Below are 24,095 nucleotides of genomic sequence, written 5' to 3'. Positions count from 1 at the left end.
ATGCTTTCTGGACCTACATTTATTATTCCTTTCAAATAGATGAGATTGTAACTTGGTGGCAAGAGGCTCTGTAAATAGTAATGACATAGGTCTGAGTTCCAATAGTCCACCTGATGGTTGCTGTTTGTATTTCCATCTTGTCTCAAAGGATAGCTAATAGTTGACAATGCAAGAGAACTGCACCCTTGAATTTTCTTGAAAGGGTTAAATATAAAAAAAAAGCAATTTACTCTCAGCCTTCTAACATGATGGAGGCACAGAAAAGAGGGTTTGCCTGAATCCGTTAAAATGTCTGTTTGGGGCTTACAGAGGGATGGTACTGGGACATGTGGTCTCCACCAGAAAAGGAATTGAGATGTCAGAGGACAAGATAAAAGCCATATTGGAAGCTTCTGCACCAACGAATGCAAACGAGGTTTCTAGTTTCCAGGGATATGTTAATTTTCACAGACAATTTGTCAAAAAATTGGTTGAACTGGGAACACCGATGTATGCCTTAACCAAGAAGGATACCATATTCAGCTGGAGCCAGGAGTGCCAAGAAGGATTTCAGGTCATCAAGAAAATACTTTCAAAAAAGCCTATCCTGCGACAACCTAAATGGGACCTGATTTTTCATGTTCATGTGGATGCATCTGGGATTGCCTTGGGAGCTATACTGGCTCAGCCTGAAGGGGATACAGATTTCCCAATTTACTTTGCCAGTAGGAGATTCTCTCAGGCAGAATGTGCATACATGACCAGTGAACGAGAAGCGCTAGGGATGGTGTTTGCAGTACAAAAGTTCCGCCATTACTTATTGGGAAATTTCTTTGTTTTTTTATGTAGACCACTAAGCATTGCTCCATTTGATCAACAAGGTCGTCATTCAGAGTCGGTTATTTAGATGGATGCTGCTGCTACAAAAATTTGACTTCAAGATCATCCACATACCAGGAAAGAATCACTTTGGAGCGGATTTCTTGTCTAGGGTAGTGCAAGTAGGAAAAAGGACAAGTATCCAGGATGAGTTCCCAGATGCAATGTTATGTAGAATTGACGTGGATGCTGACAACTCAGAGATTGCCACTTACTTGCAAACTGGTGAGCTGCCAGCGGGCTGGCCCATGAGGAAAAAACATGCGCTGATTATTCAAGCCAGAAATTACACATGTACAGCAGGAGCACTGAAAGGACGAGATACTGAGAAGGTGTGTCCCAAGTTTAGAGCAGCTAGCTCTGCTGGAGGAAGCTCATGAGGATGAGGCTGGGGGGCACATGCCAGGAGAAGTAACAGCCAGAAAGTTACTCCAGGCCGGCTACTGGTGGAATTCACTGTTCAAAGATGCTCAGCAATGGGTCAAGGGGTGTGATGTGTGTCAACGTATAGGAACGCCGCTTCCCAGCACAATGGGACCACTCCAACCCATTCAACCCCTGGCTCGTTTCATGAAGTGGGGGATTGATTTCATGGGACCATTCAAGAATTCAGGAAAGCATAAGTACATAGTAGCTGCGAGCGACGACTGACAGACAACATGGCAAAAAAGACAGCCAAGTTCTTGTACAAGCACATCATTACTAGGTATGGCTGCCTGCTAGAATTGGTCAGTGATCAAGGAACTCATTTCTTGAACAAAACGGTGGAGGCTCTGGCTGACGAATTTTAGACCAAGCACAAGAAAGCAACTACTTATTATCGTAGGTGCAATGGTTAGGCAGAGAGCACCAACAAAACACTGAAGAGCATATTGACTAAAATGGCCAAGAGTGTGAAAGGGTCCTGGGATGTGCATTTGCCTTCAGTGCTATGGGCATACATGACAGCTTTCAAGGTCTCCACAAAGCAAACTCCCTTTCGACTGGCCTTTGGTCAAGAAGCAATTGTGCCATTTGAATTCATGATACCGGCTCTCAGAACGTCAGTTCAGCATTAGCTGAACCCAGAAGCAAATCTGCAGCATCGTCTGTTAGAGCTTGAAAAGTTGGATGAGCAGAGGCAAAGAGCACTGTGGGAACAAGAGATTGCCAAGAGAAGAATGAAGGCATACCATGATCAGGGCTTGAAGGCAAAAAAGGATCAAGGAGGGTGACTTGGTTCTATGGTACCCGGGGAAAATCAATGGAAAGAGAAAAAACTTGTCAACAGGCTGGGCTCGACCATATGAATTGTTCACATTATATGAGAATGGTTCAGCCATACTGAGAGACTTGAAGGGTTTGGAACTTCCTGAGAGGGTGAATATCAAAAAACTCAGACGATACCAGGTCAGAGCTTAGGATCAGGAAGAAAGGGAAAGATCAAGAGACTCAGAGGGGATCCAGTCAGAAGAAGCTGGGCTCGACCATATGAATTGTTCACATTATATGAGAATGGTTCAGCCATACTGAGAGACTTGAAGGGTTTGGAACTTCCTGAGAGGGTGAATATCAAAAAACTCAGACGATACCAGGTGAGAGCTTAGGATCAGGAAGAAAGGGAAAGATCAAGAGACTCAGAGGGGATCCAGTCAGAAGAAGCAAGAAAGTTCAGATGTGAAGATTCAAAAGGGGACCATACATAGGTGGAAGTGCACACCACGACACACCAGGCAGTTCTTAGTTGGCAAAGGATTACAAGACAGAGGGCTAGGCAATTGAGGGAGGCTGCTGACGTGGCAACAATTCAAACGGTCCAAACGCATCATGATAAATCAATGAATGAGCGAGTGGTTGCATTAAAGAGGTGGCCTTCATGCATAATGATTACAGGGATTCTATTCTTTTTAGTTATAACAGCGGAATATATTAAAAAAAAATGAGGTTACAAGAGCCCATGTGGAAGGTCCATGGGGAGACACTAAGACCAGATGAACCCTTCAGAAAGAAAGGGTAAAACTCTGAAACAGAACAGGAACTGTGCTACATCATATCCTAAACAGTTCGGCCAGCAGCAGTAAATGTAAAAAGGAGTACAACAGTTCAAAGACAAATCCTGATGACCAGCCCCTCTTCAATTCCGGGAGAGAGGATAGTTAAACATAGTGTGCAGGAGATTGAGGTCATGACTGCAGCATAACAACTCTGATGACCCAGTTTGACATACAAGACCTGAAGCAAAGACTGAGGAGTGGCCAACCAGCCCCATTTGGAGCTAGCCTGACTTCTATTCCAGGCGAGAGACTGGGAGAAAAACATGAGCAGAAGCTTGGGACCATGGGGGCTTAAGGAACCCCACAGAAGCTTCCTGAATCCTGGACAAAGTACTCGGAATTCTGAAGCCTTCTTTGACATTCCAGATGAAGCTCTTGTATCATAGTTTCCTTTGTTTGGCCATGCGAGGAGACATGGAATCTCTTCCATTTCCTCCAAGGTAGGTCTTGCCACCGGTCCACCTCCATGGGAACACCACTCGGCTGAAGCTGATGGATTAGCTTGAGTACACTGTCAAGAAAAAGATAAAAGTGGTGATTAGTTTTACTTTCATATAGAGCTTCATTACGTTGCTTCCATACATGCCAAAGAAACAGAATTCTGACGGACTGCCACGTTAAAGGGTCCAGTGAGTGGCATTCTCCTAGGAGGACTTCTTTCCAGCTCAAAGGGATTTTCCTAATTTTCTTAAAAGCCTTGTTCAAAACATCCAGGAATTGTTTAGTGTCTGGGCAAGAGAAGAAGAGATGGGGGACAGTTTCAAGCTTGGAATTACAGCGGGGACAAAGGCCGTTACCATGCCCAAACTTCAGGGCCTTTTCAAGGGTCCATGTAGCTTTGTGAATGACAAGCCAGGCCAAAATGGCGTGTTTTCTTTCATGAGCGAAGGCCCAAATGAGCTTAAATCGGAAGGCCCATTGATGTTTGTTCCAGGCCAAAGACCATCTCTTATTGAGCTTGAGAATCAGATTTCTAGCTTGAAGAGTGCTAGGTAACTTGCCCAGATTACTGGAGTCACCCCACCGGATGGCTTTAGAAAAGTTTATACAATCACAAATCAGCCCCGTGGGAATGGGAACCTTAAGAGCATTACACCTCTGAATGACCAACTCAACTCCGCCACGGGACAAGATGAATTTATTGCAGATTTGATCCCTGTTTAACATGCCAGTTGAGTCACATAAGTCACCCCAAACCTTAATACCAGCTTTGAAACATGAAAGACTGGTCTGGACCTGTTCCTTGGAGATCGGAGACACGAGATGACCAAACCACACAGAGTCAGCTGCATAAGCATATCTACCTCTCTTGGTAAAGGTTTGGAAACAGAAGAGCCTTTTGTATTTCATCCACGACTCCCACATCCTACAGCACAGTTTACTGCCTATAGGGGAGAGATCGGCCTTTGAGAACAAAACTTCATTGAGAGAGAAACCCTTCCAAGATCTTTTACCTTTGAGCCAAAATTTATCAATATCCCTTTTGAGTAAGTCAGCCCAGACATCGTTTGACAAGATGGCTCTATGAACCCATTTAGCAGCAAGCTTCTCAGCAAGCAAACCAATGTTGATGATGCCGAGACCCCCTTGATCTTTTTCCAAGCAACATGTCTGAAAAGCTACTTTGCTGATCCTCTTACTCCCCAGAGATCCCCCCCACAGATAGTTCCCCATGATCGAGTTAAGGGATTGGAGTTGGGTCTCAGAGGGTCTCCAACAGGCCAGGAAGTAAACAACCGAGGGGATAATGAAGTGATTGAGGACAAACGCTCTTGAAGCAACCCCTGTGTTGATGTGACTCCATTTCTTGACCTGATTCTTGAGTTTATCAAGCACATAGTCCCACCTTTGTTTGGAAGAGATGTTAAAGCCCATGGGGATTCCAAGAAGCCTGAACACAACACCATCTTGGATATTCTTACAACCAGCGGACAGAATCGAGGGGGGGGGCACCCCTTCAAAGACTCTGACGCTGGTCTTGGAGTGGTTAACCTGAGAGCCACTGGCCAGGCAGAAGGTCTCGAGGCAGGACATAAAGTGGGCAGCAGTCTGCACATCGTTCCGGAGCAGCACATTCGTGTCATCAGCAAAAAGCTGAAGACATAAAGGATCGGTCCTGTTGGGGATCTCAATACCCTTGATATTATTATCAGTAATATCCTTGTTAACAAGCCATCCCAGAGCATCCGCAACAATAGCAAAAAGAAGAGGGGACAGGGGACAGCCTTGTCTTATAGATTTCCTCAGAGGAAAGGCACCAGTGAGAGATCCATTGACGGCCACCTTGGAAGAAGCATTACCAAGCAAGGTTTGGACATACTTTATGAATTTCCTATTGAGCCCAATATCTTGCAGGGATTGGAAGAGGAAAGACCAGTCTATTCTATCATAGGCTTTATCAAAGTCTATTTTGAGGAAGATGTAGTTCTGACCGGAGTTCTCAGCATGCTCCATACCCTCCCAAAGACTAATGATAGCATCAAGAATATACCTTCCCTTTATAAAGCCCTTTTGCTCCTTGAGGATCCACTCGTCCATATAGGGGCTGATTCTGTTAGTCAGAATATGAGCAAAGACTTTGTAAAGGGACGAGAGACATGTTATGGGTCTCCAATTACCAAGATCTTCTTTCTCATCCTTTTTGTGAATCAGCTTGATAACTCCCATATTTGTCCTTTCAGCTAATCCTCCTTTTCTCATGGCTTCCCTCCAGATGTCAAGGATGTGAGGTGACAGATCATCTCTGAAAACAAGAAAGAATTCGTTGGGAATCCCATCTTCTCTCGGAGATTTGCCTTTTTTGAGATGAGAGATAGCCTCCTTGACCTCCTTTTCAGAGAAGGGGGAGTCAAGCTTAAAGGCCAAAGTGGGGTTAACAACCTTCTTTCTAATGCTGGCGATTTTGGCCCTAGCAGCAGAAACTTCGTGAGAGGGAGGGAGGGCTGTGGAGAACAAGTTAGAAAAGTGCTCCTTAATAACCTGCAAGTTTTCCACATCATCAGTAGCAAGGTGGCCATTGGGCTTCTTGACCATAGGGATGAGATCCCTAACTTTTTTCCTTTTAAGGAGCGCAAACATCTTAGGGTGAGGAGTATCAATTTTTCCCGCCCAAACCTCCCTGAACCACAATCTAGTGGCCTTAGCCGCTAACAACTCTTCGAGTCTGAGCTGGTTCTTTAGCTCAATCAAAGAGTGGTTGACCTCACCATTCTTAGACCGATAAATGTCTTGCATCTGGTTCCTGATTTGAACTCTACGATTCAGGCGGATCGTAGAAACCTGCCTCTTATACTCCTTGCAGCTAGAATGAACCTTATTCACCAAACTTTCCCATCCCTTGGATGGGGAAACAAACTGATTGAAAGCATCAGCAATGGAGGTTCTGATCATCTGTTGGATGCAAGGGAGACGGAAGAGGGAGGGGTCAAGGTGGGGCCATCCAGCCCTTCCCTTGGCCTGGCCTAGGGACAGGTTGCAGATCAAAGGGATGTGATCTGAGATGGTTAGAGAGGGGTCCGTAGTGACTTTGGTTTTTAAAAACATATCAATCAAACTCCCCGAGGCATACAGTCTGTCCAATCTGGCAGCTCTGTGAGACAGGAGCCTTTTTGATTGTTAGACCAAGAGAAACCAGTTTTAGAAGAAAGATCAGAGAGATCTTTCTCCCCCTTTAACCCATCCCATTTGATCTTTTCATAACCACTAATGGTACTGCCAAGAAGTCTGCTTCTGTCAACCTGGGCCTCAACCATGTTAAAGTCCCCAATGAGAAAGATGGGACCCACAATCTGAGTGATAGACTGCCAGGTAGTGGCTCTCAAGCTAGCCAAGCAGGGGGCATACACCGACACCAAAGTGAAGTTGAAGGGGATGCTCAACCTAACAGCGGTCCAAGAGTGGTTCACATCAGACCAAGCATCTAAAATGGCATGATCCCACTTCATGTGGATGCCAATCGCCGTCCCACCTTTCCCAGAGTGGTGATTGGTAAAAAACCACCTAGAGTTCCTAGAGATTTTTTGAAGGTTCATATGAAGCTGCTGCCCCCCGATTTTGAGCTCTTGAAGACTGATAAGGTCATAATCAAAAGTAGAGTCCCTTAACCACATATTAATAGCTACAGCCCTCTCCGGATTGGTGAGGCCTTTACAATTGAATGAGAGAAGGTTCAGAGAGTTCATTTCTTACTTGTTTTTGAAGGTTTCCCCGCGGATACGGAGGTTCTTAGGACATCTTGGCTTTTTTCCTTTTTCCTCTTCATTTTCGACCCCATAAGAAGGGGAGAGAAGTCCTCCTCATCATGTTGTTTCATTGGTGAGAGGGACATCCTCCTCATCAAAGAAGCATCTTCTTCGTCCAGTTGGGTTTTGAAAACTTCATCAACGCGCTGGGTTTTGTCAATGAAATCCTCATCTGATTCCATCGGGGAATCAAGATCTTGGCTAACTAAAACGCGGTCCTTGTTAGGGACTCTTCCCGGGGATGGTTGGTTAGCCCCTATATGGGCTGAGCAGCCAGCCTCTTTGGCCTGAAATTGAACTTCTAGACCGTCTTGTACCTCAGCTAAGAGGGGGGCATACCTGTTGGCCGGGATATGCCAATTAGATTTGTTGTTTTTAGCCTTGGACACATGTTTCCTCTGAGGCAGGACAAAGGCCTCCTCTTTGGCTGGGGTCTTATCATTGGAAGCTGGATGAACGAGATCAGGGCAGTCTCTAATGAGATGCCCTTGTTTATTGCAATTAAAGCATGCGTTCGGGAGGTTCTTGTTGGTCAAAATTTGCTCATAGATAATCTGTCCTTCTCTGTTTTTTAGGGGAACTTTTTCTTTGAGTGGCTTAGAGGTGTCAACCTCAATGAGCATTTGATGAGCCCATTGAGGATTCACGACTTGAAAAGGTTTTTGGCCTAGGACCTTGCCTACGGCACCTCCTATCCTCTTAGCCCAAATGGAAAATTTGGTGGGCATATCTGTAAATTCTACCCAGACCGGAATTTTAGTTGGTTTTGGTCCTTTGGGGTCAAACGAATCATACCATCTGAAAAAGGAAATGGGGGTATTTCTGATAATCCACTGTCCACTATTTATAACAGCAGAGGCGCTTACCTGATCTTCAAAAATGAACATATAATACGCGTTAGGCAGATGCTGTACAGAGGCAACTTTGATTCCCTTTTGTTCCCAATTAGATCTAATCCAGAATTTCAGGGTGTCTACAGGCGGTCTCGCACCATGACATAGCCCAATCAGAGCGTGGGAAGACAGATGGTCCTGCCACGCTGCCAATTCGTCATCATCGCACATTACAGCACCATCATTGTCCACAACAACATCACTGGTTTTTTCCTCAAAGGTAGGGTTCTGTGACAGATTAAACATTGGATTATCAACAACAACTTTAGGGGGATAAGGTGGAACGAAGTGACCTGATAGAGGCAGGCGTACAGCCTCTGCGAAAGAAATCGGAGGAGACGGACGTGCCTGGCCAGCATGGCTCTGCGGGGGGCCGTCAAGAAGGGACCCCCGGGAACCTTCAGAAACGACCAGACCTTCCGGCCCTTTGTGTTGACGAGTGACAGGAGCAGATGTCTTGCGTGTAGCGATCGAGCCCTCCAAAGGCCTTGAAGGAACCTGATGCAGGACCAGAGACGGAGGAATAGCAGCTTCACGATTGGAATACGAGGAGGATGCGGACCCAGCAAGGACGACATCTTGCAAGGACATCTTGAACAGAGTTCCCCCCTCTCGGGGGGAGGAGGAGTAGCGCCCGGAAGCTCAGCAGAGAGAATGGCGAGGGAATCAGGGAAGAAGCGCAGGGGGGTTAGCATGCAGAGGGCTATGGCATGGGCGACACCTGGTGGTTCTCAACAGATAGCCGTTGCATGCGAGCTCCACCATTTCGTTTATAGGGATTCTATTCTTGATCATGATGGGATTTTTTGTGCGCGCGGGTGAGGGGAAAGCTAACCAAGGTCAAGAACAAAACACGTATGATAACCTAAGTGTTTTCTCACTTGCTCTGTCTCTTGCACTCTCTTTCTCTGTGTAGCTATTTTGTGTCTACCATCTTCTCATGTTTGTCTCCTCTCATTTCTATGACATCGCAAGCTCCCGCTTTTGTAAAACAATGAACTATGGCTTCTTCTTCTTCTTCTCCGATCCCCAAAGCTCTTAAAATCAAACTACCAGAGCTTGAGAAAGAGGACAAAGCAGAGTTTGAAGCAGCAGGGTTATGGCAATTTTACCAAATTATGCAGCAGCAAGTAGATGAAGCGATTGCAGTAGAAGCAGTGCAAAACTATGACAAAGATGCACAACAGACAAGGATTAAAGGGGTAACGGTGAGGGCCACCAAGGAGATACGAAGTAAGCATTTGGGTTTATCAGAGTTAGCAGAGGGACAAGCCTGGACCTCTGAGATGGTGGCTCAGCACCTAGGGGAAACAGAAGAAGAAAAAGCCAAGAGGAAGAAAGGAGCACAAGGGGTCCCAACTCAGCAATTGAAAGAACATGGCAAGCTCATGAGATTTGTGGCTCAGGCAGTATGCCTGAAGAAAGATGACAAATATCTGGCAAAGCAGGCATTCATGGAAGCGGCCATAGTTTTCACAGGGGGACGGTGCAACTGGGCAAAAATGTTGGACAAAGCCATGGCCACCCAGATAACAACAATCAAGAAAAAAGGCCAGAAGCTCTACACCTGTGCACCCAGTTATACAAGCAAACCCAAGGAGATGGGACCACTGAGAAGAAAAGGTCTCGAGAAATCGATAGCCAGGGTAAGGCGGAGAGTTCAATCAAGAAAGCTAAAACTGGGATGGAGCCACCTGCCTGAACTTCTGAAGAGACCAGCCAGGCAACGACCAGTTCTCAGTTAGGAGCTCTGGCGTTGCTCCAATATTTTTGGAAAGGAGCAACCAATCAATCTCAGGTTACTGCTCAGAAAAGCCTGAAGAATTTGATTGGAACACTGGTTAAACCTTCTCAAAAACTGGAAAAAAGGGCTCAAGAGGAAAAGCAGCTGGAACAGGGTCATCAAGAGACCAAGGAGTCTCTAGAAGGGCCAAGTCTTTTCAAGACTTGTGATGCGCAACGTCAAAGCTTAACGGAGCCTTCAGCAACTCTCAGGATGAGGCGTGGAATAACCAGTAGGGCTGCCATTCCCACCTATGCCAGTAGTAGCTCTTAGGGAAGAAGCAAGCCCATCAAACATGTTGGAGGCCAAGCATGATTGCTCTTAACACCATGTCCCTCCAGGTGGAACAACTCTATCAGTCAGCAGCAGCTGGGCAGGCAAACTCCAAGGCCAAAGAGGAGAATGAGCAGTCAAAAGTAAAAATTTGCCAATTGGAAGGGCAGCTGGCTAGCGTAACGAGGGAGGCCATGATTCACAAAGAGGCTCTTGAAAGCAAGAAGAGGAAATGGAAAAAAAGTAAAAAGAAACTAAAGAAACAGGTAGTTCATGCCCAGAAAGAAGCTACCAAGCAGAGGCAATTAGTCCAGGAAGAGACTGCCAAGGCAAAAGAATGCTGAGAGTATTTCAATTTGGGAGTGCTCTTGAAAATAATTGAAGGAATGAAAGCTGTTCCAGCGGAAGGGCTTTGGCTAGATGCAGACAAATTGCAGAATATCATGGGAAACCACTTAACCATGATAAATCAGCATACCCAAGAGCTACTCGAGCAAGTACGGTAAGGTAAAGCTCAGACCCAGGTTGAAGATTCCAAAAAGGAGGAAGAGACTGAGAATGAGAAGGAATCAAAGAAGGATGATGACGACAACGATGATGATCAAGATTCGGACAATAGCAATGACAAAGACTGGGGGGTGGGCAAGGTGGGTCAAGCCAGCAAGCCAAAAAGAAAGACAAATCAGAGAAAGACCCAGAGGAAGGGGGAAAAACAGGGCAAGCAAAAGGCTGCTGAAAAGGAAAAGGGGGGTGAACAAGAGAGCAAAGAGGAGCATGCAGATCTCTGGTGTGAAAAGAAACCATTCATAGTAAATCTGATCTGCAAATTGAAGGGAGAGCACAAGGAGCTGAAAAGATACAAAAGGGATTGGAGGCTTAGCAACCTGACCAGGGAGGGCATGAAGTATGAGCACAAATTGGCAGATTTTAAACAACTGGTCAGGAATTTTTTCAAGGGATGGCCCAGCAAGTATCCGCACAACAAGGATAAATGTCAATTACCGCCACATCTTGCATGCATTCAAGTTCTAGAAAGGCCACCTGAGATTGAACCAACGCCAAAAATGGGTCCAACACTCAAAACGACAACGTTCAGTCTTCAGAGTCTGGTGATACCAGTAGAGCTACTATTGGGAGACAGGCCAAAGTATGCATGCATGGATGACTGTAGGCAGGCCATTCAGGTTATCAAGGCACAGATGAGTTTGATGAGGAGAGAATTGGAAAGAGAGTTGCATGTAGTGGAGATTCAGCCAGGTCTAGAAAGTCCCTAGAAATGGGAGGAGTGTCTGATTAGACTCAGTGAACTACTCAGACATTGGTACCAGCTAGCTAGGGAGGAGATGAATTTCTTGGAAACGTGCATCAAGAAACTGCTTGATAATCCGATTTTATTGTATGCAATGGCACCTCCCCCGATGCCCTGCCTCAATTTTATCCAATGTTATATCCAGAGGTGACTGAGCCAACTGACGCCGAGGAATACGTGGTGCTGGTATAGGAGTTCCATAGCTAGCGAAGTAAAATGGAAGAGAACTATAAAGCTATGGAGCAGATGATCCAAGCGCAGGAAGGCTCTGAGAAAGAAATTTACAAAGATATGTTCTAGAACTTGACCCAACACCAGAATAATTTGGTGAGGTTATGTAACAACTGTTGAGATTCAAGCTCGATGTCAGTGTGAGCCAGCTATGCTATGTGCTGGCAGATTAGGTAGGAACATGTGTGAGACATAAATGACCGCGTGTCCAGCTGGTCATAGTGTGTGGACATTAGCTAGGGTTAGTAGAGTGTGGACACAACTCATTGTGTGTTGTGTGGATTATGGATTAGTGCATTATGCTTTGTGTGAGAGTGGACATGGCTTTCCTCTATGGTTAGGGTTTGCAATATACATTAGGGTTTGCTCCTGTGTGTGTGTCTCCTCCTCCTCTACCGTTCTTTCAACATGGTATCAGAGCCTTGTGTTGTTTATTAGGGTTTATGAGTGAGTGAGTGAAGAGGGAGAAGAAGAAGCTGTGAAAAGAAGCTGTGAAGCTGGCCATTGGAGCTGTGAAGCTTGGAGCACACCAAATACTATCAGATCTGAAAGCTTGGCCTACCGGGTAAGGTCTTCTAAACATCCTTGAGCGGATTGCAGGTGATACAGGCAAAAACAAAGCAAAATAGAGCAAATCAAAGCAAAGAGAAATTCTGGTTTTTGAAGCTTTCCATTAAAGCTTGGGAACATTGATGTATGGTGGAAATACGTGTGATTCTGGCAAAAGACATATGTATTTGACAAAGAGGGATGTATTGGCAACCCATGTGCAAGCCTTGAACAAAATTTGGAGCAATTTACATGCATTTGATTGAGTGAAATTACTGGTTTTTTGAGCTCACACAAAACAGTGAAAAGCAAGTCAAAAATTGAAGCATTTGGAGCACATTTTTGGTAAAAATCAAAGCATTGATGGGTCACACATGCCTAGGTGTCTTGGGGACTTCAAACCATCTTCAATTAGCATCACAAACCCTCCCAAACTCCCCTACAGCAGGCGGCGCAGCCAGCAACAGAGAAACAGAGTTGTTTTCTGGTTTTTTGACTACGAGGAGGTCCGATTCTCATTGGTTGGTTGATACCTTTCAAGTTTACTTCAGCAATTGGATGCTTTACACTTTGGAGAAGAGGGCTATGTGATTTGTTTGGTCAATGATACCTAATTGAGCTGGGAATGAGCTGATTAAAACAGGCTGTCCACTGGTTGCAGAGAAACAGAGCATTTTAATTGAGCAATTAATCTTTGGTGTTTTACAATTGGACAAATTTCTCTTACATGGAGTTGATGGACACTATTGCTAAGCCAATGAATGCCTGGTTGCTCAATTTGGTGAAATATTGAAGAAATTAGAGCCAAATCATTACTGGTTTTTCTGATTTTTTTGGTTTTTTCAAAAACAGAGAAATGAGTTTTCAAAAATTGATAATTACACATGTCAGATGGAGTTGATACTCAACATTGAGGTTCATTAGGTGTCAATGCAAGTTGCCTAGACTTGATTGCACCATTACATTGCGATTTGGAGCCTTGGAAGGCGTGTCAATTCAGGGTATCCCGCACTGAGTGAGTCAGTTCATCTTGGATGATTACAGATTGATTTTCTACATCAAATTTGGAGTTTGTTTGCTATCTTGGAGTATCTGGAACATTCATTGGAGTGTGGTTGAGCTGAGGAAGGCTCATTTACAGATTTGAAGTGTGTGGAAGGTGTACGCATTGAGCAACATGTCGGATAATCCAGTTCAGATTGTTGGTGAGAAGCTGGATAGGAAGAACTTCCAGGCATGGAAGTACAGGATAAAGAGTTTCTTGAAAGGGAAAGGATTTTGGAATCTCATTACAGGTGCTGAGCCAGAGCCAGAGCTACCTCGACAACCTACACAGCAGCAGCTTATTGCTCATAAGCAATGGTCAGAGAGAGCGTTCAAAGTGCTACATTATTTGTCTATATGTATTTCTGATGCTATGCTCATACACATTTAGGATGCTGAGAATCCCAAAGATGCATGGGATACTTTGGTTAAGATGTTTGATACAGATACGAGTGCTCGCAAGTCTCAGTTGCGACAGCAGATACATAATGTGAAAAGGAATAAAAGGAGCATACATGATTATGTGCAAGAAATCAAGAAGTTTGCAGATGCATTGGCCACAATAAATGTCCCCATGCCTGATGATGATTTGGTGGATATTACCTTGCGTGGTCTTGGCAAGGAATATAAATCATTTGATACATCTATCTCAGTAAGGAGTACAGGTTTACCCGACTTCGATGAGTTGGTTTCACTCTTGTTGGTTGAGGAAATCAAGCTCAGTGATTCATTTCTGGATGCATCTACTAGCCATGATGATGGCAGAAATCAGGCTTTCTACTCACAGAGAGGCTTTAGAGGCAGGGAGAGATTTGCATCACGTGGACGTGGTGGTAATGGTCGTGGATGGCAGGATAGGCCTCCACAACAAAATTTTCAGCCTTCATATGGTGCTCGAGGTGGTCGTGGTTATGCACCTCAGCGAGGCAGAGGTACCCCCGTGGTCGAGGACGTTGGCAAGGCCAACAAAATTCTATGCAAGATATGGAATGCCATTATTGTGGCAAATATGGTCATATGGCGAGAGATTGTTTCCGCAAACAGAATGATTTGAGAGGGGGAAGAGCACAACGTGGTGGTCATTATGGTGGAAACTATGCACAACATGGTGGTAACTATGCATCAAGCAGCAATGATGGAACTGCAAATCATTTGTTTGCCATGAAGCATGTTGTGGGTTCTATGACTACAAATGCTGAGAATGATGATACATGGTATATGGACTCAGGAGCATCAAACCATATGACATGTCATGGTGAATGGTTTGAGCATATGAAGCCTATGGATGTAAAAGGCTATGTGGAAACAGGTGATGATACCCAGCATGTCATTACACATGTTGGAAGTGTACCATTGGTCATGCATAATGGTCAGACAAAGTCTATGTCAGATGTGTTGTATGTGCCTTCGATCACTAAAAGCTTGGCCTCAGTTGGTCAAATGGTGGAACAGGGATTACAGGTTCGTTTCAACGAGCATGGATGCTTCGTTGAAGATTTCAAACATGGATGTAGAGTGATTGCTAAAGGCAAGAAAGAAGGAAGATTGTTTAAGCTGGATGCTGGAATTCCTGAGCTAAAATCAGCCATGTTCTCAAAGAGCAGAAATGTGGTACATGACATTGATATGTGGCATAAGAGGATTGGACATGTCAATATACAGAGATTAAAGAACATGCAAACAAGAGGCATTGTCAATGGATTGCCTAGGTTCAAATATAATGGACATATGCATGTTTGTGAAGCCTGTCAGTTTGGAAAGCAGGCAAGGTTGAGGTTTCCTAGAGAAGGAAATATGAGTAACAGGCCACTTGAGATCGTACATAGTGATGTATGGGGTCCTGCACAAAACCCATCTATCAAAGGCAGTTTATACTATGTTATATTCATAGATGATTTTAGCAGGATGACATGGATATACTTTCTCAAAGAGAAGAGTGAAGTGTTGGAAAAGTTCATGGATTTCAAAGCTTTTGCAGAAAAGCAATATGGCTGTTGGATTAAATGTCTGAGGACAGATGGAGGTGGTGAATACACCTCAAAAGCTTTTGAGCATTTCTTGAGGAAGCATGGAATAAGAAGACAATTGACTTGCAGGTATACACCTCAGCAGAATGGTGTGGCTGAGAGAAAGAATAGAGTCATATGTGAAGTGGCAAGGGCAATGCTTAATGAAAAGAGCATGCCAGATTACTATTGGGCAGAAGCATGTGCTACTGCAGTGTATATTCTGAACAAAACACCTACAGCAGCCATTCATGGAAGCACACCAGAGATGCGGCTTACAGGTTACAGGCCAGACATTGGACATCTTAAAGTTTTTGGATGCATAGCTTATGTACATGTGCCTGATGAAAGAAGAAGAAAGTTGGATCCTAAAGCAGAGAAATGTGTATTTGTTGGATATGCACAGGATCGAAAGGCCTACAAATGTTATAATCCTCAAACTAGGCAAGTTGTCATCTCACGTGATGTGGTGTTTGATGAGCGTGCTAGTTGGTACAAAGCAAAAGATGAGGGTGTTATTGAGTCACTTGAGGCTGATGTTCATGTGAACTTGCCACCACAAGCAGGTTCTAGTTCTACTACTATGTCTGGGCCAGCAGCAGCAGCAGAAGCTGAGAGTAGCAGTGTACGTCCATGGTCAGGACGTTTGAGGCATGAGAGTGTGAGCAGTGGGAGTAGTGCTATGGATAAAGGTAAAAAGAAAGTCGAAGGAATTGGAATCACAGGTTATGAGTCATCTAGTTCTGAGAGTTTGGATGAAGAGCTTGGCATACCTGTTTTACGCACACCTGGTGCTAGGCAGGACAGATATGTGCCACCACATGCTAGAGTTACAGGTGTTCAGAGTGACCCGCAGGCATTACGGAGATCCCAGAGAGTCAGATATCCTGTTGACAGATTGACATATAGAGATTTTGCTATGCACTATGCATATATGACATCTATGGTGAAGCATGTGGAACCTACATGCTATACAGAGGCTATTGAAGAGCATGTATGGGAGAAAGCAATGGATGTAGAGATGGACGCATTGGTCCATAATGATACATGGGACTTGGTTGCATTACCACCAAAGGACAAGAATGTTATTGGATGTAAATGGGTTTACAAAGTGAAGTGCAAATCTGATGGTTCTATTGAGAGACATAAAGTAAGATTGGTAGCAAAGGGTTATGCACAGACCCAAGGTTTGGATTATGATGAGACGTTTAGTCCAGTGGCTAAGATGGGCACAGTGAGAGCAGTCATTGCTATGGCTGCAGCTAATGGATGGGAAATGCATCAGATGGATGTCAAGAATGCATTTCTGAATGGAGATCTACAAGAGGAAGTGTACATGGCACAGCCAAAAGGGTATGTACACCCTAGATATCCCACTCACGTATGCAGATTGAAAAAGGCATTGTATGATTTGAAGCAAGCACCACGTGCTTGGAGTGATAAGATGAGCAGGTATCTTATCTCACTTGGTTTTCAGATTTCTACAGCAGATTCTTCACTCTATGTGAAGAAGACACAGCATGGGATTGTTTTACTAATCATCTATGTGGATGACTTGATTATCACAGGTGATCATGGTGCAGATGTGATGCATGTCAAGAAAGCTTTGAGTGGGCAATTTGACATGAAAGATCTTGGTGAGTTGAGATACTTCCTTGGAATTGAAGTGGTGAAAGATCATGCAGGTACTTGGTTAGTACAGCGCCAATATGCATTGGATATGTTGGCAAAGTATGGCATGACAGGGTGTAAGCCTATGAGTACACCATTGGAGCAAAATGTGAAGTTGCAGGCTGATTATGGCGAGGAATTGGATGATCCTTCTATGTACAGGAAGATGGTTGGTAGTCTCATATACATGACTATCACACGCCCGGATTTGAGTTATGCTGTGGGGCTAGTCAGCCAGTTTATGCAGAGCCCCAGGAAACCACATTTGGATGCAGTGAGACGCATCATGAGATATGTGAAGACCACAGCACATTATGGTCTATTTTATGAGAGTGGTAAAAGCTTGGACATACATGGCTACACAGATGCTGATTGGGCAGGTAGCACATATGACAGGAGATCTACTAGTGGATATGCTTTTACACTTGGAAGTGCCATGGTGAGTTGGAGTAGCAAAAAGCAACCTACAATTGCTTTATCCAGTACAGAGGCTGAGTACAGGGGTGCAACCATTGCTACTTGTGAGGCTATATGGTTAAAGAGTCTCTTGGCAGATTTATGTGAGCCTCTTGATGGCAAAGTTGTCATTCATTGTGACAACATGAGCAGTATACAGTTGGCAAAGAATCCAGTATTTCATGCGAGGACCAAACACATAGAGGTCCATTATCACTTTATCAGAGAGAAGGTGCTGGATGGTACAGTTGATCTTCAGTATGTGAAGACTGATGAGCAGGTGGCTGATATCTTTACGAAGCCACTTAGCAGGGAGAAGTTTGAGTACTTCCGGACTATGTTGGGAGTACATGGGATGAGCTTGAGGGGGAGTGTTGAGAGTCTTAATATCCCAAGCTCATCTACATCTTCATCAGCAGTACATCATGAGCTTGAGAGGGGCTGTTGAGATTCAAGCTCGATGTCAGTGTGAGCGAGCTATGCTATGTGCTGGCAGATTAGGTAGGAACATGTGTGAGACATAAATGACCGCGTGTCCAGCTGGTCATAGTGTGTGGACATTAGCTAGGGTTAGTAGAGTGTGGACACAACTCATTGTGTGTTGTGTGGATTATGGATTAGTGCATTATGCTTTGTGTGAGAGTGGACATGGCTTCCCTCTATGGTTAGGGTTTGCAATATACATTAGGGTTTGCTCCTGTGTATGTGTCTCCTCCTCCTCTACCGTTCTTTCAACAACAACATGTTACAAACTCACATTATTAATCACAGAATACCTTCAGAAAAGTAGGAAACAGCTGTCATGGATCTGGAAGTGCAGTGGCTGGTAGAAAGGTTGCTGAAAGCAAGAGTAGAGGTCAAACGACCAGCTCATGGTTCTTGATTGCATACTGGTGCACCCAGTTAGCCAGAGCCAGGTTGAGTGGATACCCAGTTGAAATAGAGTTCATGAGGAATGGGAAGCGCTGACACCAGCAACTTCATTTGTTTGAGAAGATGAGACCGGCTGAAATATGCAAGTCCACTCGACCCAGTATTCTAGCCATCATTAAAGCTGATGATGTGGAGAGGGAACAAGGAGAGCCTTATGATCAGCAAGTAGCAGAAGGGTTGCACCCTGAACATGAGCAAGATTTACTCAATGTTGTATCAAAAGCTGTAGCAACCCAGGAAGCGGAGGCTAACAGGAAGAGAGCTAAATACTTGGCTAAATGGAGAGGTCTAGACCGGCCAGATGAGGAATGGGATTCAGGATAGGGCTGAGGAGGAGGGATGGAGTGGGCCATTGGTGCGCTGATTCTGGTTCTGCATATCCTCCTTGCGTTTAAACCTCTGTAGGGTCTCGTCTCCATGTACGATAACCTTGTTCAGGGGTCCTTCAAAAACCAGGTTCTTAAATGGAGGAAGGCCTTTTGAGGCTTCTACTCTCTCCAGCCTCCAGTCACCTACCTAGTTCTTTAGATTTCCATATACGATACCCTTATGTACTGGTCTCAACCTGGAAAATTTGATACTGCAGAAGCTCATTCAAAAAAAGGGAGAAGAATGTTAACACTAGTTTGGTACCAAAAGCGAGAAGAATGTTAACACTAGGTACCAAAACAGGACACTTGAGTGTCCTTTTTTGGGGGTTGCGAAAAAAAATCAAACTCCTAATGTAGGCTTTAAAAACCAAAATGCTTCATTGGGCATGAAGAACATAACCCTATGCTTATGAAAAAAATGCTAAACATATAAAATGCCTTTTTATTTGGAAGTACATAAGCAACAAAGTAGCATATGTCTTGAAAATGAACTTTTTTCAAGATTTTTCCAAATATGCAAGCATCATTCTCTCAAATAAAAAATCCAATGATATCAATAGCATTTTTTCCAAGGCATACATCAGTCCAAGGAGGTAGAAGTTCACCAAAAAAATCATTTTCCTTTTCTAGAATTTTTTCCAAAAAAGTTGCATAAAATCAGCAAAAGTAACGCCGCGTATTATCAAAACTCAATCACGCCACTAAAAAATAATGTAGCCCTATCAATGAGAATGTTGATTATTGGTTTTCATGCTTGATATGAGATGAATAAGCCATAATTTGATGTGTATGACACTAACTTAGCCTCCACTTAAGTAGGTTCTTATCGTCTAGTTCTAAAAAAACTGTAAAAAATAAAAATACAAAATTTGATCATCTTTTATCAAAAACTAATCATAACTATGCTTGCACAAGTAGTCTACACCTATAGTTACAACAAATAATGCACTTACACAGCTTTCCCCTTTGATGAAAATCAAAATTAGGCTCATATAATTAGACATTTTATGTATTAAAAACAGGTTGCGCAAAAGGCCATGTATGAGAAGAGGTCCAAAAAGTGGCTCTAAAGTTTTGGAAAATTCAAAACAAAGTAGTATTTACCCTATATAACATGGGTGCACCTCAAGTTTTACATTATTAGCTTGCATATGGAAGGAAAAAAATTCATGCTCCATCTGTATAAAAAAAACGTAATTTCAATATTAGCGAGTCAAAAATTTATCCAATAATTGTCGTTTGATGATTCCAGGATTTAGTTTACATCATGGGCTTTCCATCAAGCCAAGTTTCATGATCAAACTATGTCCCTTCTAAAAGTTATGTCCAAATTACTACTATTTTGAAAACAGCAAAAATCATGCGTTTTATCAGCATGTGTCTAAGAAAATTAAAATATTGCCTTGCAAAAGCTAAGAAAAGTGCAATTTAAAAAATCTCAAGGATTTTTTGGGTCTTGAGAAACATCTGTGGATGTTAAGCATTTCAAAACTCTTAATAGATTGCCCACAAAAATTCAAGAAAAATGCTAACTTTTCAGGACACTTTAGTGTCCTCAGGACACTTTAGTGTCCAATTACAGAACTAGTGTTAAAGGTGAGAACCCAGAACCGTCAATTAACAACCATGGGCAATTAAGAGTCAAGAAGCAAGAATCAAGAAAGAGAAACGGTTAGTGCAGGGAAGGATAAAAAGCCAGAGTATCTAGCGCAACAGGGTTGACGGAGTTTTGGGAGAAGAATCATCTTGGAGCCTTGGGTGTGTGAGTGTGGTAGCTCTGTGTGCCACTGTATGTGTCTGTCTAGAGCAGTGACATGCTTCATCACTGGTTCTTGTATTAATCTATGGAGTTACTAGTTATGGAAATGAAGGGTATTCGCTGTGTTACTTTGCATATACTGTCTGTTGTCTGTGTAAGTGTGCTACTGGCATAGCCAAGGTGCTATAGCCAGGGTTGGCTAACCCAAGTGATCAATTAAAGGTTTAACAAACTTTTATTGAGATGCAAAGGCTCTAACAAATAGGCTATCATGCCTTGATGCCCACTCTTCCAACCATTCAATTCTCATTCTCAAATTCATAGGAGCCCCAATTTTGGGCACCAACTTGATAGTGTCACAACTTGATGCTTGGTGCTCCAATCAAGGAGTTGTAAAGCCTAGCTTGCAAAGCTCATCAAAGTCTTTAATTTCTAATGACTTAATCCCTTGTCAAGATTCAAGATGCAACCCAGCAACACCGAAAAAAACTTGCAAATCAACTCGAGTATATTTTCCGCTTTCATGTACAAACTTCAACTCGCAATAACTTTTTGCTCGCATATCCAATTGGCATTCACAAAGCCCAACTTGAAGAGCATACCAAAGTTTACCAAAAAGTGCACCAATGAGTTGAATTGATCAACTTGAAATGCACTCCAAAGTCAATCCAAGTGCAACAAAACCCGCCCTCAAAAAACTTCAAATGCCCATGTCTTCTCAGTTTGAACTCTGAGTGATGCTCGGTAAAGCGAGACACAAAAATGAGGGCTACAAAATTCACTTGTAAACCAGCATTTTTGGCAAATCCCAACCATTTTGACCAACAATTCATTGAGGGTGATACAGAGAAGAAAACATGTGCTGGATCCCAAGCTTCTCACCCACCAAAGCGACCCTTGTACTGGATACCATTGACAAAGATCCTTGTATCCGCTACCTTGTATCCATTAAATCTTGGTAGGTAGACCATGTGGGTGAAGACTAGCTGTAGTACCATCGGTGAAGATTCTCATATCCGCTATCTCAAAAGCTATCCAGGTATACCATGTGTTGAGCTTGATATCTCAACACTCCCTCTCAAGCTCAACACCATCTCTCATACTCCAAGCATAGCTCAAAATTGCCTCAACTTCTCTGCTCCCAGCAGGGACTTCATGAAAATGTTCCCAACCTGCTCATCTGTCCTAACGTACCTAAGATAGATGTCACTAGCCAAGACCCTGTCTCTCTGATGAAGTGGTAGTGCACCTCAATGTGCTTCATCCTCACATGGAACACTGGGTTCCATGCTAACTTTATGATGCTAAGGTTATCGTAGTAGTTGACAACTAGCCTATGAACTTGTACACCCAACTGTGTAAGTAGCATCTCCAACCATGCTACCTCACATGCTGCTAGTATAGCACCTTGCACCCCCGTAATCAACCTTTGTGCTTGACAAAGCAACCATGGATTTCTTCTTGTTACCCGGGGAGTTCACTAAAGTATATGCAACATAGCACGTGTGTTCAATAGAAGGGATTTTATATTCTTGCAAAGTTATAGAAACATGTGTACATAAGACCTATAAGGGGTACTTTTAATCCATTTATCAAACGCATGTGATATAGGAAAATTTTACTTGGTGAATGCCCCGGGTCTTGCTGCTGTATGTGATAGCAACACTCCCAAGTGAAAACTTGAACTTGCAAGTAGATCGCCAATCAAATAGACTACTAGCCCAATCTGCATCTATGTAACCATGGTGTTGTGCCTGTGTGCCAACCTCATAAAAGAGTGCATAATCCAGGATAGCTTTCACATAGCGCAATGTGCACCTCACCGCATCCAAGTGTGGCTTCTTGGGAATCCACATAAATTGACTCTCAAGTCCTATCGTGTAACTCAAATCAGGCCGTGAGATTGCTAGTTAGATAAGGCTATCTACAATCTTCCTGTACATGGGGCATTCTCTAGCACATCACCAACATCAATTTGCACCTTCAAATTTTGATCCAAGGGCATTGCAATAGGCTTACAATCATCCATACCATACATTGACAACACATACAATGCATATTGCCTTTATGGCAGCCATATGCCTACTTTTGTGTGTATAATTTCAATGCCCAAGAAATAATGCAGCTCCCCCAAATCTTTTATGTCAAATTTTTGCTTCAAGAGACCATTTACATGCTCAAATTTAGCCTCATGATTGCCACCCACAATCAAATCATCAACATAGATGCATATGATCACGATACCTACATCATTATCTCGCACATACAAAGAGTGATCCGCATCAACCATATAAAAACCTATATTAACCATATAGGCCGCAATCCTCACATGCCAAGCTCTAGGTGCTTACTTCAACCCATAAAATTATTTTCTTTGCTTTCATACATATTCGGTATGTCTCTCATCCTCATATCCTTGTAGCTACTCCATATACATCTCTTCTTGCAAGTCACCATGTAAGAAGGTATTCTTCACATCTATTGATGCGACACTCAGCCTTTTGCTGCAGCCATGTCAATTATGGTATGGATAGTAGTCATCTTATCTGTAGGGCTGAACATCTCCTTATAATCAATGCCATAAGTTTGTGCATAACCAATGGTTATCAATCTAATCTTGTACTTGCTCACCGTGCCATCTCCATTGTGCTTCACCTTGTAAAATCATTTACATCCAATTACATTCTTACCTTCTGGCAATGGCACAAACACCTATGTCTCATTAGCAGCCATCTCTATAGCTTGATCCCACTTGGGATCTCCAACACCATCCTCAAAACAAGTGGGCTTTGCTATGTAGAAGACAGAGAAGGAGAAGAATAGGGAAACGATACATGAAGAGTAAAACCCCAAAGTATGTAGAATACACACAAGAGATGATGTATATATAGAGAAGACCCAAGTGCCAAATATAGAGTAGCTTCATATGTAAGCCATCACATAGAGTTGTATCATATACAAGCCTAACACCCCCACTCAAATAAAGGTCCCTAACTATGGATGGAAAAACCCTTGGGGACTCAACGGAAAAATCCACAGCTCTATACACCCACCGCTATATTATATTAATGAATTTACAAAGAATGTTTATGAGGAGTTACATCACTCCTGTCAACTACAACAATAACAACAAAATCTCAATAGATAGATATCCATAAAAAACAATTCAGAAAATGAACTCGATCAAAGTTGTCTTCATAAATATATGTCAACTGTGCTTTGTCATATCCCAGGAGGATTCACTATTAAGAAACCCTACACATAACGTGCGTTCAACGGGTATTTAAAAAATCCCTTTACTAAAAAAAATTAGTTAATAAACATACCCCTATTTACTTCATGAACTAACAAGTTTTTTTTGAAAGTTGAATAAAATTACCCTTTTGGTTGGTATAAACTTGTTAAAATCTCCATAAAACTTACATTGAAATTGTTAGAACATGAAGTCAAAGTGAGTGTTCTAGTGTGTCTAAAGTGAGTTTTATGTCTAGTCTTTGTGTAAGTGCCATGTGGCATATTGGGATTTATCCCATATACATGTGACACTTAGAGTGTGTGTGCCTATCCTATAAAGGCATTGTACTTTCTAGTCTTAGACAATCAATCAACATCAAGCTCTCTTGGTCTACATGTAAGTACTCTTGGTTATCATTGTTTTGCACTTGTATTGTCATTTCATTTCCAT

At 43.1% G+C, this 24,095-nt stretch overlaps 1 protein-coding gene across 2 annotated transcripts; it reads right to left on the bottom strand.

Moving 5' to 3' along the window:
* Positions 1 to 2,741: 2,741 nt before the first annotated feature.
* Positions 2,742 to 8,784, bottom strand: LOC147607469 (uncharacterized). 2 transcript variants are annotated; one of them, XM_086790260.1, is made up of 2 exons: positions 7,999 to 8,784; positions 2,742 to 3,402 (listed from the first exon to the last, which is right to left on the bottom strand). In XM_086790260.1, exons 1-2 carry the CDS (start codon positions 8,614 to 8,616, stop codon positions 2,941 to 2,943), a joined length of 1,080 nt encoding a protein of 359 aa, XP_086646386.1. In that variant the 5' UTR covers positions 8,617 to 8,784; the 3' UTR covers positions 2,742 to 2,940. The 2 variants fall into 2 exon arrangements, with proteins under 2 accessions (XP_086646386.1, XP_086646387.1); XM_086790261.1 differs by lacking the exon at positions 2,742 to 3,402 and adding an exon at positions 7,716 to 7,998 and having other exon boundaries at positions 8,124 to 8,771.
* Between the last annotated feature and the right edge of the window lie 15,311 nt (positions 8,785 to 24,095).

This window comes from Cibotium barometz, chromosome 55 (genome assembly GCF_041138505.1).
Source record: "Cibotium barometz isolate CiBa-2024 chromosome 55, ASM4113850v1, whole genome shotgun sequence".
Lineage (NCBI taxonomy): Eukaryota > Viridiplantae > Streptophyta > Polypodiopsida > Cyatheales > Cibotiaceae > Cibotium > Cibotium barometz.
This window is presented reverse-complemented; position numbering and strand designations above follow the sequence as displayed.

What these genes read in the sequence shown, in the direction of transcription:
- LOC147607469 (XM_086790260.1), bottom strand. Translation starts at nt 8,616, where the DNA reads ATGTCCTTGCAAGATGTCGTCCTTGCTGGGTCCGCATCCTCCTCGTAT. An exon ending in TGTTCATTTTTGAAGATCAG is followed by an intron (nt 3,403 to 7,998) that starts GTAAGCGCCTCT and finishes TTTTCTTGACAG; the next exon opens with TGTACTCAAGCTAATCCATC.